Here is a 13,510-nt window from a genome sequence, read left to right on the forward strand (position 1 = left end):
TGTAGATTATTTTTTCACAGCTAGCTGGAATAGTTCAGGAATGGAGGAATGTATTCTGTTGGTTAACTGAGACAAGGTAAACTTAGGGTAGATTCATGACTAGCCTAGGACTAGATGTATTTTGGTGTTACTCAAACACATGATTTATGCTGAGTTCCTCTTGGCTTACATTGTGTATAAACACTTAGGTAAACAATTTAGCAGAAGAAATAGTGATTAACATGTTTTTTGTCTCCATGGAAATTAGTGGCTGAACTCCTTTGACTCTGGGGCAAAATTACACAAATGAGAACTGGGTATGATAGGTGCATACTTTTGTCCCAGCACTGTTTTTGGAAAAGAATCAACGTTTCTCCAATTAAAACTTCCATTGGGGGCAAGGAGGGAAGTTACATGAAACATTCTTATTTCAACCAATCCAATATTAATCTCCATGATCAGATATTCCAGGGCCTTGCAGGTATTGTAGTTTCGGTGCCTCAGGCTCTCACTTGGATGTTGGATGAGGCTTCCTATTCATCTCAAAATACGATGGGTTCTCCCTCGCTGAATTGCTGTAGTGTGTCATGGAGAAAACAGAGACAAAAGCTTTTAGTGTACCATAAAGATTTTTCTTTTTCATTATATTAAATGTCATAGCTGTGATTCCATTATTAAAGCTCATAGCTGATTTAAAGGGCATAAACTGTGTGTTAGTAGAAAATGGAAAAGGCACCTACATGGCAGTATGTAGTTACTCTTGAGATGTGCTGCTTTAGAAGGATTTACATTCTGCCATTCTTAAGAGGTGTGTTTCTTTGTTTTCTTCTCTCTGTTTTATTTTTACAGGTATCTTGTGACAAATTTAATGGGTGCTGACCTGAATAACATTGTGAAGTGCCAGAAGTTAACAGATGACCATATACAGTTTCTCATCTATCAGTTACTTCGAGGTCTTAAGGTACTGTCTGGTTGCAGGAGTTTCAGAGTCAGCAGCTGAGATGTTATAGTAATGACAGGTCCATTGCAGTAACAGTACTTAAACACTTTTTTTTTTTTTTAATGTCTTAAGAGTGTGCAGATAGCAGCAGTCATTTCAGAAATTATCAGATCATTTTTCTAACCGGAAATAAAACCCCAAGCCTGCCAATGTTTACATGCGCAATGCATGTGAATACTGCCCTTGAACATTGACTTTAGATCAGTGTCTATCTAAGTTATTATTGAAGGAGAATCACTTGCTATGTAGTGTGTCAAGTAAGCACGTTCTGTGGGGCACAGTGAGTGTTCTAGACACTTCACCTATCACAAGAAGATTGTAATTTATACAATTAGATAATAAAAGTAATTGGCAATGCAATTGTAGCAAAATTTTCTTCCTAAAGAATTAAACTATGTATCATTTTGCTGACATTAAACATATAAGTGTCTATAAACAGGAGAGGACGTAGAAAATGTTTCTCATTGATAGGTGGTAAGAATTTTCTCAGGCCAGTGTTGATTTGCCCAGGTATAAGCAAAAAGAAAAGAGAGGCAACAGCTACTTTTGTAGCTAACTTAACAGTAATTGATGTTTTAGACATGGAAAATAACTGTATATTTGAAAGCAAGTAATGATAAATACTGGCTCTGCAGTATACTTATTACATGATTTTCAGCAAGTCACCTGGTGCCTGAGACAGTAGTTATTCATGCATGCGAGTTCTGTCAATTTAAGTGCAGATTTTAGTGAATAAAAATTGCAGAACTGAGCCTTTCATTGTCTCATTTACTTCAGGTAAGTAGCCATTGAAACGCTGCGTCAGGTCCCTGCTTTGGAAGTGGACCTGAGGCAATGCTGTGGCCTAGGTAGGTATCCTGGCCATCAGCCTGTCCCAGGGTGCAAATACCTGTCACCCACATTGGGCGTTCACAGTATGGGAAGGAGATTTACATCACCTAGGAGTCAACCATACTGCTCCCTGTGCGACTGACTTCACTGAGATGTGGGCCGATCAACATGGACATCCAGAGAAGACTGGAGGAAATTCCAAATTGGCAACAAGCTTTTGACAGAAGAATCACTGCAAGTGATTCTGTCTTTCAGGGTAGAATCTAGTCTTCGCGTTACCTTTCTTGAAATATCCAGCTCTGGATAAGACAAAACAAAGAGGTTTTGAAGTTTGTCACACCTCCTTTTGATCTGAAAATGTAGTGTGACGTCTTTTCTGTATATAAAACCATCAATCTCAGAAGCAAAAAGAGAAGTGACTTATACCTTTCTTCACCTATAACTTCAAATCTTACCTTTTTTTTCCTTTTTGATTCACAGTATATTCACTCAGCTGGAATCATCCACCGGGTGAGTTCACTCATTGCAATACTAAAAATGAATGGTGTATGTCCCTCTGTGCATCAAATGTGTTACTAAGTCATAGTTATAACATATGTTAAAATGCTAAAATCATACAGGACTAACTCTTTTTGTTCTGCGACAGGACCTGAAGCCTAGTAACCTAGCTGTAAACGAAGACTGTGAATTGAGGGTAGGTATCATACTGTTGTAATGAAGACTAGAGTAAAAGCTCTGAAGGTAACAATTTTCTGAGAAAACATTAGCTACCATTTTTATTTCCGATTCCATTGATTTCAAGTGTTGCTCCCCTGAGATAGCAAACCCATTGCCATGAGTATGTGTTTTCTCCCCAGTGTTAATTTAATATGAATACAATTATCTTTGCAAAATATTCTTCCCTAGTTCCTCTCAGATGGTACGTAGGCTAATAACTTGGCCCATAAGGGAGTACTTAATATATCTTGAAAGTCTGACCTGTGATATGTATCTGTATCTGCCATGTTTAGATGAAGCCTTGTGGCAACTTTCATTTTTATATCTGTAGAATATACCAGCTAAATTAAATAATGATATGAAAAAAGTTACGTTACCAGTTACAGGCAGTAAAAAACAAAGAAACAAATGAACTCCAACAAAGAAATTGTTGTAATCCATGCTTCTCAAATGCTATTTTAATGTACACATAATGCATATCTTTGTGTATCTGTGATACGGTGCTACATAATAAGCATGAGACCCTGGAGGAGGAAAAGATGTCTTCCAGCTTTCTAAGCCTTTAAGCCTAAGAATGAGAAGTTTAGCATTTCTCCATGACAGCCAGAAACATCTTTCTCCCAGTGACTGAGACTCTGATGTAATCACTTTATTCCAGCTGCGAGGGATTGAAGAAAGGATTCCAAATACTACAAGATCAGCAAAAAATCATAATAGTGAATAAGAGCAGTGCAGTTAGGTTCTCGCACTAATCCGGATCTGTGGTGAGAAACTGTGGTTCCTGTTTGGTTTAGTGACGCTTGCAGATGCTCAGCAAGTTTCATGATTATCCCTTTAATGTCTTCATACATGTATGTTCGGCATCTGTGAAATTTTATGGGTCGTCTGGGTCTGATCACGCACTCTAAAATGTGTGCTGTATTTTTGTACTGTAAGTAAGGAGACTTTAAATCTTTTTTTCTATTATTATGGTATCTGTGCACCTCTTTGTCTAGCATTTGTTACTCTGCTCTTTGCTTTCTTTATATTTATAGCTTTACTTCCTCTGATACCAGATTATTTTCTAATAGAAAAAACTAGTGAATATTTCCAGGTACAAACAAAAAGGAAATAGAGGCAAAAAGAAGGAAAATGTGGGTGTGTACACATTTCATGGAAGGGATCAGCTATTAAAGAAAAACATAGCCAAAAATCCTTATAAAAATAAGGGTATTAGTGTTCAAGTTTCAAGCCATTATTCGTGCCTAGTTTACCTCATGCTTTTATTTTTGCTTATTTAAGAAATAAATAATGCTTTTAAAGTATATTAGAAGTAATGATGTTAATGTGTTATTGATATCTTAATATTTTTCTTTAGGCTTTTTATATCTTTAAATTGGATTACAACTGAAGAATTTTGAATTATATTCTTAAAATTTTCTTACTCCCAATGAAAAGGATTAGCCATCAGCTTAATAGATAATCCTGGATCTCATCACTGGAGGTTGCCACTGATCTTAATTCACATTTCTATTTGAAAAGATGCTAACTAGCTCAGATGACTGACTTAACGAACAGCGCTGAGGCTCAGATGGTACCCTTTCACAACAGTCTCTCTTAGACTTAGGAATGCCTTTTAGCTCCGTAATTAGTGGGACATAGACTAATAAAAATAGAACACAAAGAAATGAGCAGGAAAAACTTAAATAACTTCCTGTCAAGGTAAACTTAGCAAGGGAGAGCATATGGTGGGGGACATGTTGTCATCAAGCCGATGAGTAATATGTGTACCTAAACAGAGCTCCTTTGTTGTTTCGGTGGGAGAGTTCTACCTCAGACAGATGGTAGGTGATTGAAGTCTGCCTCGTTATGCAGGATATATGATTCTCTCGTAGTGGCATTGGAATGATGTGTGGTTTGGGTAAATGCTACCTGCGTGCAGCAGGGGTTAGGTAGACGCGAGAGGGAAACAACAGAAATTCTGTGGATTTGTGATCAGCTCCTGTGGTCTGTAATTGTGGAAGTGGCCAGTGGCACTTGCTGTTGGCATTTTACACAAACGTTCTCACTTGGAAACGTTTCATTTTTATAGCAGCTGTGCTTCATTTTAGCAAATGAATGTCAGAGGAAAATTTAACTTGAGGCAAAATGTAAAGTTTCCCTCAGAGGACAAAGGGCCAGGCTCATCACAGTGGAAGCGTCTTTATGCAGAGCCGTGGGCTGCAGGGGTAGAGCAGGGGAGCTTGTCCATGGAGTGGTTTTACTTCACCGATACTCAGGGACTTGGACTGCTGGATAAACTCAGAAATAAGTCACGGGAAAATCAGTACCTGTAACAAAAGTGAAAAGAGATTTTTATTAATTCTTCTTTGTTCTGTAGATTTTAGACTTTGGTTTAGCTCGGCAAACTGATGATGAAATGACCGGATATGTCGCAACGAGATGGTACAGAGCTCCAGAAATTATGTTAAACTGGATGCACTACAATCAAACAGGTAAACTGTGAAGACTTGCATGTTGCTACAGCTGGTTATAGTGATAGTTTTAAACCAAGAGGCAATTCTGTTGAAGGATCTCTTCGATTCATCGTAGACATTTCTCTCTCCGTTTTTTGGCAGTTGACATCTGGTCGGTTGGATGCATCATGGCAGAGCTATTGAAAGGGAAGGCCCTATTTCCAGGAAATGATTGTATCCTTAACATAAAACATCAAATGCGGCTAGAAAAATACTCTCTAGTTCTTCCTATTTTTTCTAATGCCTTGAGTGTTTCTATGGAAATGTTTTTAAGGTAACAAACATCCAAAACAGTAAACAATTTTTGCGAATCTTTCAGTTTCGTGTATATGAGAGCTGAACATGAGACCCACTGGCAGGGGAAAAAAAGTAACAGATGTTCCTGAACAAAGATAAGTTACATTTACTCTTTGTGGTGTGTCCGTGTTTAAATAATAACCTAGTTACAACAGACCAGATTTCTTCCATGTGTGTATGTTACTGAAATAACATATGTTAAAACTGAAGCTGAGTAAAGGCAGTATTTTTTGATTGGCTAATATAATTTTAAGAAGTAGAGCTGCTTTTAGGCTGGAATTTCCTAAAATGCGAACAAATTAACTTTTAAATAATAAGTGAATTAATAGGCATATTGTGTCTTGTTATGAAAGAAGCCAGCAGTTCCAGACATGCCACAGGAGCAACAAAACCCTCTCTTTCTTCAGCGCTGTGCTGTGATCCCTGCTGCAGCGCCCGGGATTTCCATTGGCGTTTCCTGCGCTGGCAGGAGAAAAAAAAAGAGCCGTTGCTGAAGAGAGCAGTCAAATAATAAAGGAAAAATGAAGAAAAGCAGATAATGAGGAATGAGGAAACAACTGCATCAGAGGAGGAAAGCTTTTAATATGAAAAACAAAGGCATGTTCTTCCGTACTGAATATTGACATTTCTTGCTACTTTGAAACCCCTCAAAAAGAAAATGCTTCTGCTAAAACCAAGCAGTTGCCAGGTGCAAAACAACATTACATTAGAATTGCCTGCAAAACTGTTAAGAGAGCTGAGACCAAGTCTCCCCACTGACCTTTCTGTTGTACTCGGCATCATTAGGCTCTGTTGTAACCCCAGGCATTGTCCAGATGTTCTTCATCTGGATGATGACTGTGCTTCACATTGTTTGATTACGCGATACGTGGCATTTGGGAAAATCAATACATCTAGTTTTCAAGAAATAAGATTTTTTTTTTTTTGCGGTTGTAAAATACTGTCTACAATTATATGATTACATCAGTTTAAATAAAGCTGTAAAATAACCTTGAATATCTAGGGAAAATGCAGTATACTTTACAGGTCATATATGACAATGAAAAATGAACATTTTAAAGTTTTTAATCTTGACAGTGATATAAACCAGATTTTTAAAGCTATCAAATGAGAATTTTCTGCTGACAAGGCCTCAGACTAGTAATCTAGCCCTGTGTGCTGTAATAGGCTGTCCTTACGAAATCCTTCTGATCACTGAAACATAAATGTGCTGTTAAAGCTAAGCTTAAGAAGGGTACGTTAAATTTGGAACTAGGACAGGGAAGCAATATTTTGCATCCACCCTTCTCACATACCAGCACACCTGACAGATTCACATAGTAGAAGTATGTACAAATAGAGAATTTGATAGTCCGAGGCGAGGCGTAAGCAGGTGTGAATTGGTGTCTACGGACTGCAATGGAACTATCTTGCTGAATGGTTTTAAACGTCTTAACTGTCTGCATAAAAGCTCATTAATTGTTTAAACCCAGAAGGACCATGTGCTGTTTATTTCCCTGAAATAACGCAGATATCGATCAACTAAAGAGAATAATGGAAGTTGTGGGCACACCCAGTTCTGAACTTCTGAAGAAGATATCATCAGAACATGTGAGTTCTGAGCTTCGTTTGGTTAACTGACTTTCTGTCATTCTTTTCTCTAATTGGCATCGTATGTCACTGGTTGTGTTGCACAGATACACTGATCTGGAAACAGGCAAACATGTCAAAAGTGATCTCTTTTTTTGTTGCTCGAATGGCATGATTAAAAAAAAAAAAATCTTTTTAGAGGTATCCAAATGGCTTGACTGTCAGCTGGATTAATTTTGATACTTGTTCTCATGTACTCAGTTTTTTAAAGGAGTTTTGCAGTTGGTCCTGGTGACCTTTTATTTTACTGCTGTACTTACAATAAAAATATCAAACTGATGCTCAGAGCATTATATTGTTGGTTTTAGATCTAATGTCTCTTTAATTTTTATACTTTCTGTTGTTGTAAGGGATCTAAACAGAGATATCAGAGTCAAATAACATGTGTTCAGCGTAAATGCTCTTATTTGAATCCCTAATTTGAAATACATATTTATTCAGCTTTCTGACTGCTTGTGTGAGGTCCACTTTCATGACAATACCTCTAGTTAATGGTGTGATTTGTAACTTTCCGTAGGGCTTCTTTAAGATAGTAATCTAGTAAATTAACAATTTCCACTTTGTTTCTCTACTAAAACTACACGTAAAGGATTCACTTTAAGCAATACGGTGGATGTCCAGCTGATGAATGAGATGTGGTGTTGATTGATAAAGGCAGGTAATAGGCACAGTGTACAAATTCAGGTAAACAGCACACAGATACCTCCTGACCTGAAGCTATTTTCTTAAACATTTTCTAAATAGACCTCAGTCTAATACTAATGGCTGTTTTTTCAGCTCATGTGTGTATATTGATGGGTTTTCTTTGAACTAAATACACCAGTGGGTTAAGTAAGCAGGAATAGCAGGAGAGCCAGAGCAACACTATTTCTGGAAGGTCCAAGCATTGCAACCTCATGAGCGCAGGCCAACACACAGCCCCAGAGTTTGTGGGTACCCAGCACCTGGGAATGGCCGGGGCAGGAGGAGGATCTGTCCTTCTGCCGGGGTCTGGATCAATCAGCAAATCTCGGGCTGTGCTGTCCTAAGCGTACGTCCTGGTGTAGCCTGTATGTGTTATTAAGATCCTGTGGCTTTTGCAGTAACGTGTTCAGAGTAGCGTATACAAATTTGCCACCAAGTAGTCAGTTTGTGAGCTTTTTGATGATGAGATTAAGCACCATAAATATTTACTGGAGATAGTATCTGCTTTTCTCTTTAATTTCCAGTATTCAGAGCATACCTCGGTGAGCTACAGGAATCCCAAAACTGCTTTACTGGGGCTAATTACACTTTTAGAGCATAGAGAAAACACAAAAACCAAGTCAGTGAATGGGAGTGCTGCTAGGTCACCTCTGGGCTGCTGCTGCCTGATTAGAGGAGCTATATCAAAGGAGATACATACCTTGCTTGGAGGTACTTGCCTCTTGCAAAGGAGTGTCTATTCTGTTGCTTGTTCTAGTTACTCTTTACCTTATAGTCTGGCCTTATTGTTTAGATACTTCTTAATGCACCTTGCCATCCCAGAAAATTTGTTCCATTCGTCTAATGGCAAGATCAGAGGTTTTCTGAAATACCAAGCCTATTTTCAGTTAGAAGTAGAGGATTAAAGAATTTGAGACTTAAAAGATCGACCTCATGGGATGTTTTAGCACAGGTTACTGAGCTGATTTTTCAGTCTTTCACGTTAGTACAGATTTAAGTGGTGATTGCATTTCGTTATTTTCAGGATAATTTCAATGCCTAGATTCTCTTGGTTGGGTTTCTGTGGTGAATATATAAGCAGAGGGGATGGGTCAGTAAGTATACTTTGATAGGTCCATGTTGTTTTCAAAGGACTTCTGGACAAGGTTGGAGATAATTTTGACCATATCTTGTTCAGTCATGTTTGGATTAGTGATGTTAATTCATGTCCATACAGAAACAAATAATCCACTAATCCACAGATGTTTGTTTTAAGATAAATTCACCTCTTACTTCTACCATAGTCCATAGCTTCCATGCAAGAATGTGTGACAGCTCTCTTTTGCTCTGCTGTTGATGCACAGGTATTAAGTAATGCTCTGGAAGACTTAACTCTGATAGCAGCCACACGCCCTGACCTTCTAGCAGGTGTTTGCTGCCTTTATGAACTTTGAGGGCATAAAATAGGTGGAGTGAAGCCTGTGTTTGACTAGTCTTTAAACATTGTTCTCTGCAGGACTAGCTACAGTTGCAAAAAAAAAAAAAAAAAAAAAAAAAAAAGTCCTCTCAGAAAGCCTTGCTATCAGCCCCCATAATAAAGAGGGAAAATGCTAGTATAGTTGTAACAGATTGGGGACATAATGCTTGAAGGTTTGCTTCTTTTAGTAAGGCTCTGAAATGTGTTGCTAATGGTAGTCTAGGGTTATGTTAGAATATGGTTACATTTTATAAAAAGCAGGAAAAAACCAGATCAGTCTCATTAAATTAGAACACTGTGTGATGATTTAAAATATCTTTGTATCAGTTCATTGTAGCTGCAGAAATTACAGTGATGGCAGGGCGAGCTGTGTAAGGAATAGGATCTGTTTCCCAAGTGTGGCTGCAGGACTGCACAGATGATGTGTCAGAGTATTTTATAGTCACTTTATGATGCAGTGAGATGGTCAATCCTGAAGATAGTTCCAAAATTCTTAATCCCATATGCCATGTGAAGCCGTGTTGTTGCTCAATGTGAACAACTTTATTTCCTTTGCTGTCTTCAGTAGGCCAAGGGTGCTTAGTTAGCCTCCTGCAGATAGTATCCTTCTAACAGGGTTGCTAAGTGTGCAGGGATACGTCCCTGTAACACAAACATGTTTTAAAAGTTCGAAGACCAGCTGGGTTTTCTACGGATTTGGGGATAGCCATTTGCCTCTTGTTTAACTGTTCCATTTCAGGACTCCCTCCCAGCCAGAACTCCAATCCCGGCCTTTAGCACCAGCATTCAACCTCTTCTCTTGCTGATAAGCATTTACCTAGCTACCTCTGCCCAGAAATTCGTAGCTCACGTAGTGTCAGGGTCCATGCTGACTTTGTGGGTCCAAAATGAGGGCAGCCCTTTCCTAGTTGAGTTTGCCTTTCACATCTGCAGTGACAAGGCAAGCTCAAAATTCTGTTAAACATCTGAAGATCTGCACCCTGGGAGTGTCAGGATTTGTTCTTTGGTTCGTGAAGCTGCTGTTCAACAGAGGAGAGAAGGGTGCAGATTGGATTATACTACTTTGCTGAGGGTAACTGAAAGATGATTTAGGTTGGATTTTCTGGTTGAACATTACATGCACGTGTTCACTGGGGATATACTGCAATGAACAAGTAAGCATAGGTGAAAACCGAAGTGCTGATGCATAATCCTTAGAGGAAGATATACCTCTTCAAAACTCTATTGCTTATTGTGCAATATCCATGAGTGCCTATTTAAAACAAAGCCATACATTATGATTTTATATTAAGAAGGTTTCCCCTGTATAAGAAACGTAACAAGTATTACATCTGTTTTTTTATTTGGATGGTTACTGGTGGGCAAAATTTAACCTCTGTGCATGTGGTATGTATATTGATTTATTCCTAGGCAAGAAGATACATTGAATCTCTCCCACATATGCCTCAACAGGATCTGAAAGCAGTATTTCGTGGTGCCAATCCATTAGGTAAGAAAGTCAGACTGGTAAAGTTTAAATCTTTCACTAACATAGGAACTCAAGCCTTCCTTTTCTATATGATCCCATATAATAATGATCGGACCAGTGAGAAGAGCATCGCTTAACCTTTCATCCTGGGACTGTTTTCTCTTTGTGAAGCTTGTGTCTTTGGTTTCTGGTGGAGATTACGGGAACCCCCTAAAGGAAAATAGTCTGTGGATGAAAAGCAAAAGCCATCTATATATAGCAGGAATAAATAAAAATGTCACGAGGTCTAGACGAGAGACGTGGCTTCTGGCTCAGGAAGGCCGAGAGCTGTAAATTGCTGGCAAGCAGAAGATAGAGCAGGAAGTATAGCGGTTTGAATGACCCTTCTGAGTATTCTTTCCTAGGAATGTATTAGCCATTGTTGGACACAGGATACTGGGCTAGACAGACCTTTAGTCTGAGCCTGCACGGTCGTTTTTACATCTAACCAATTGATTCTGCCTGTGTGAGAGAGATGTTTCTGTGAACCATTTCTTGTGACACAGCAAAGGAGATGTTTGAGTCACTGGAGTCATCTTACTGCAGTGCCTAGTCAGTTCCATTGAGTGCACGTTAAAACATTGCATATAGGAAAGTATTATGAGTTAAAATGTCTTGAATTCTTGCTGTGTATGAAAAGGCAATTTTGTTTTTACAAATACAAGTAGCTGCAAACACTTTTTTATACAAAATCTGATTTATTTGCATGAGGTACATGACAGCATGTTACATATCAATATTGTAAAGGCAAATTAATGACAATGCTTATACGAAAGCACTAAGCATCATTTTTGTATCACATGTTAAATAGTTGTGATAAACTTTACATATAAAACCAATTTCAGCCTTACAGATCTTTCTCATTTCTAGTATTCTGCAACTGTTGACTTCAAACATATTTTCTTTATGCTGGGTCCTGTAAAGTTGCTTTGCAGTTTTCATCTGATGATTTCATTGGTGCAGATAATTAAAAGTATAATCTCACATTCACAATTTTATATTACTTCAGTTTGCACTGATCAGGACCAAGTTAAGCACGTGATGCACAATACAGGCTACTTTACTTTTAAGAACACAGAGATCTTTTCAGAATGAAGGCCTTGGATGTCTGAAGAGGTGAATTGAACATCAAATAGACTGTAGTGATCCTTTGTGCACACCCCAGGCAAACCAAAGGCTTCCTTCAGCTCTGAAAATTGTACTTAGAGTATAAAATCTTCAAAACTTGTTTGGTGTGTTGGCTGAATTTTGTGCGTTTGCTAGTAATGTTAACTGTGTTTAAGGTGAGTGAGAACAGATTGTGTGTAAACACAAGTTGCCTTCTTTTTTACTTCTAGACGGTTTCTTCTGGCTCTGAACCGCGTTTCTCTCTTTCCCTTAGCTGTAGATCTTCTTGAGAAGATGCTTATACTAGACAGCGATAAAAGAATTACTGCCTCAGAAGCACTTGCACATCCGTACTTTGTACAGTATCATGACCCAGATGACGAACCGGAGGCTGAGCTGTACGACGAGTCAATAGAGAATAAGGAGCAAACCATAGATGAATGGAAAGGTAACAGAATTGCAGGCAGTAGCTAATACAGGCAGCAGAACAAAACTTTACTTAAGTAACAGTTTTCCTCCGTTTTTAACCAGAGCAATCTGAACTCTTAAGCCTCAGGGAAGCAAGAGAAGTCCATGTGTGTGCTTGCGGGAGTGGAGATGTGGAAAGGGGGTTGTGTTTCCTCTCTGCATTTCGTTCTCCCGCCCCATTCTGTCATCTGCTCACCACACTCCCTGTAGCAGGCTTACTCTTAACTAAAAGGTTGTGCAAGTTACCAGCTAACCACACATTCTGGCTTAGTTTTTTAGGTCAGATCCTCAGCTGAAGTAACCGTCCTAGGGCAAGTGATGCTATCTGGGATTCTGATCTAGCTTTGTTCAGAACCAAAATGAAAGTTTTCCACATAAATGTGTATTTGTCTAATCATTTTTTATATATAACCAAATAATTGGGATTAATAGAGAAACCATGCTGTTGATCCTGTTGGAGATGACAGTTGATGATTTTACTTTGAGGTGACACCCCAAAACCCATTCTTGAGAAATACTGCAACAACCTTTTTTTATTAGTTAATTCTGTGCTTGCATCATGATCACATTGCATTACCCTACCATGGAAGTGACCGGGCTAAACATTCAGGTTGCAAGTGTACTGAAAAGTACAGGCATTCGTACATTGCATCATTGTCTAATGAGGACATATTAGGCTAAAAATTCCTTACTAGACATTTAAATTAAGATTAATGTTCTAGAAAACAAATTGTTCCTATTTATCAATAAAGCTCTTTCCTCAGCTTAAGATGAAATATGTATTCTATAAAATAAATGTTCTTCTGTTCCTATTTGTATATTCTATAACTTTTACTCCAGAAAGGTTTGATAAAAATGTATTAGCATAGTGGGTAGGCTTATGATGAAAAATACTGACCTCCCATGTCTTGCTTGTGCCCTTCCACCTGTGCCATATTTTATCCTGGGCAGTGCAGGGGAGACAAGCAGACTGGCTAAGCAAATACATCTTAAAGAAAGACAGGAGCAAGGTCGTGGGTGTCCTCCTAGAGCCCCGAAGAGGGTTTTCTAGAAGCCTGCTGTGTCTGTACAAACAAGGAGGATTGACTGGTATCGCTTATTCCTTACACATGCTGTCCTCTGCAAAACCTGGCAGCGTACAGCACCACCCATACATCATCTTTCTTGAGAGGCATGTTCAGTTTGCTGCTGTACTTACCAGCGGATGATTTGTTTTCTGCTACTTTTTTGGTTGACTGAGTCTTTAACAAGAAAGTTTAACAATTTCCGAGTCATGAAACCGATTTCTGTTTGTGATGAAACTCCGTTGAAATTGTTTCAGGAACAGCCTTAGCTTAACA

General features: G+C 38.6%; 1 protein-coding gene across 2 annotated transcripts in view; it reads left to right on the plus strand.

Annotated features, from left to right (window-relative positions):
• MAPK11 (mitogen-activated protein kinase 11) overlaps positions 1-13,510 on the plus strand; it is a 31,511-nt gene that overhangs the window by 15,105 nt on the left and 2,896 nt on the right. For both annotated transcript variants that reach the window (XM_075428381.1, XM_075428380.1), the window contains exons 4-11: positions 829-940; positions 2,291-2,320; positions 2,457-2,504; positions 4,887-5,001; positions 5,125-5,196; positions 6,830-6,909; positions 10,499-10,577; positions 11,977-12,150. In XM_075428381.1, the coding sequence (XP_075284496.1) occupies positions 829-940; positions 2,291-2,320; positions 2,457-2,504; positions 4,887-5,001; positions 5,125-5,196; positions 6,830-6,909; positions 10,499-10,577; positions 11,977-12,150 (710 nt within the window). The remainder of the gene's footprint in view (positions 1-828; positions 941-2,290; positions 2,321-2,456; positions 2,505-4,886; positions 5,002-5,124; positions 5,197-6,829; positions 6,910-10,498; positions 10,578-11,976; positions 12,151-13,510) is intronic.

This window comes from Opisthocomus hoazin, chromosome 8 (assembly GCF_030867145.1).
Source record: "Opisthocomus hoazin isolate bOpiHoa1 chromosome 8, bOpiHoa1.hap1, whole genome shotgun sequence".
In the NCBI taxonomy this organism is placed as follows: Eukaryota; Metazoa; Chordata; class Aves; order Opisthocomiformes; family Opisthocomidae; genus Opisthocomus; species Opisthocomus hoazin.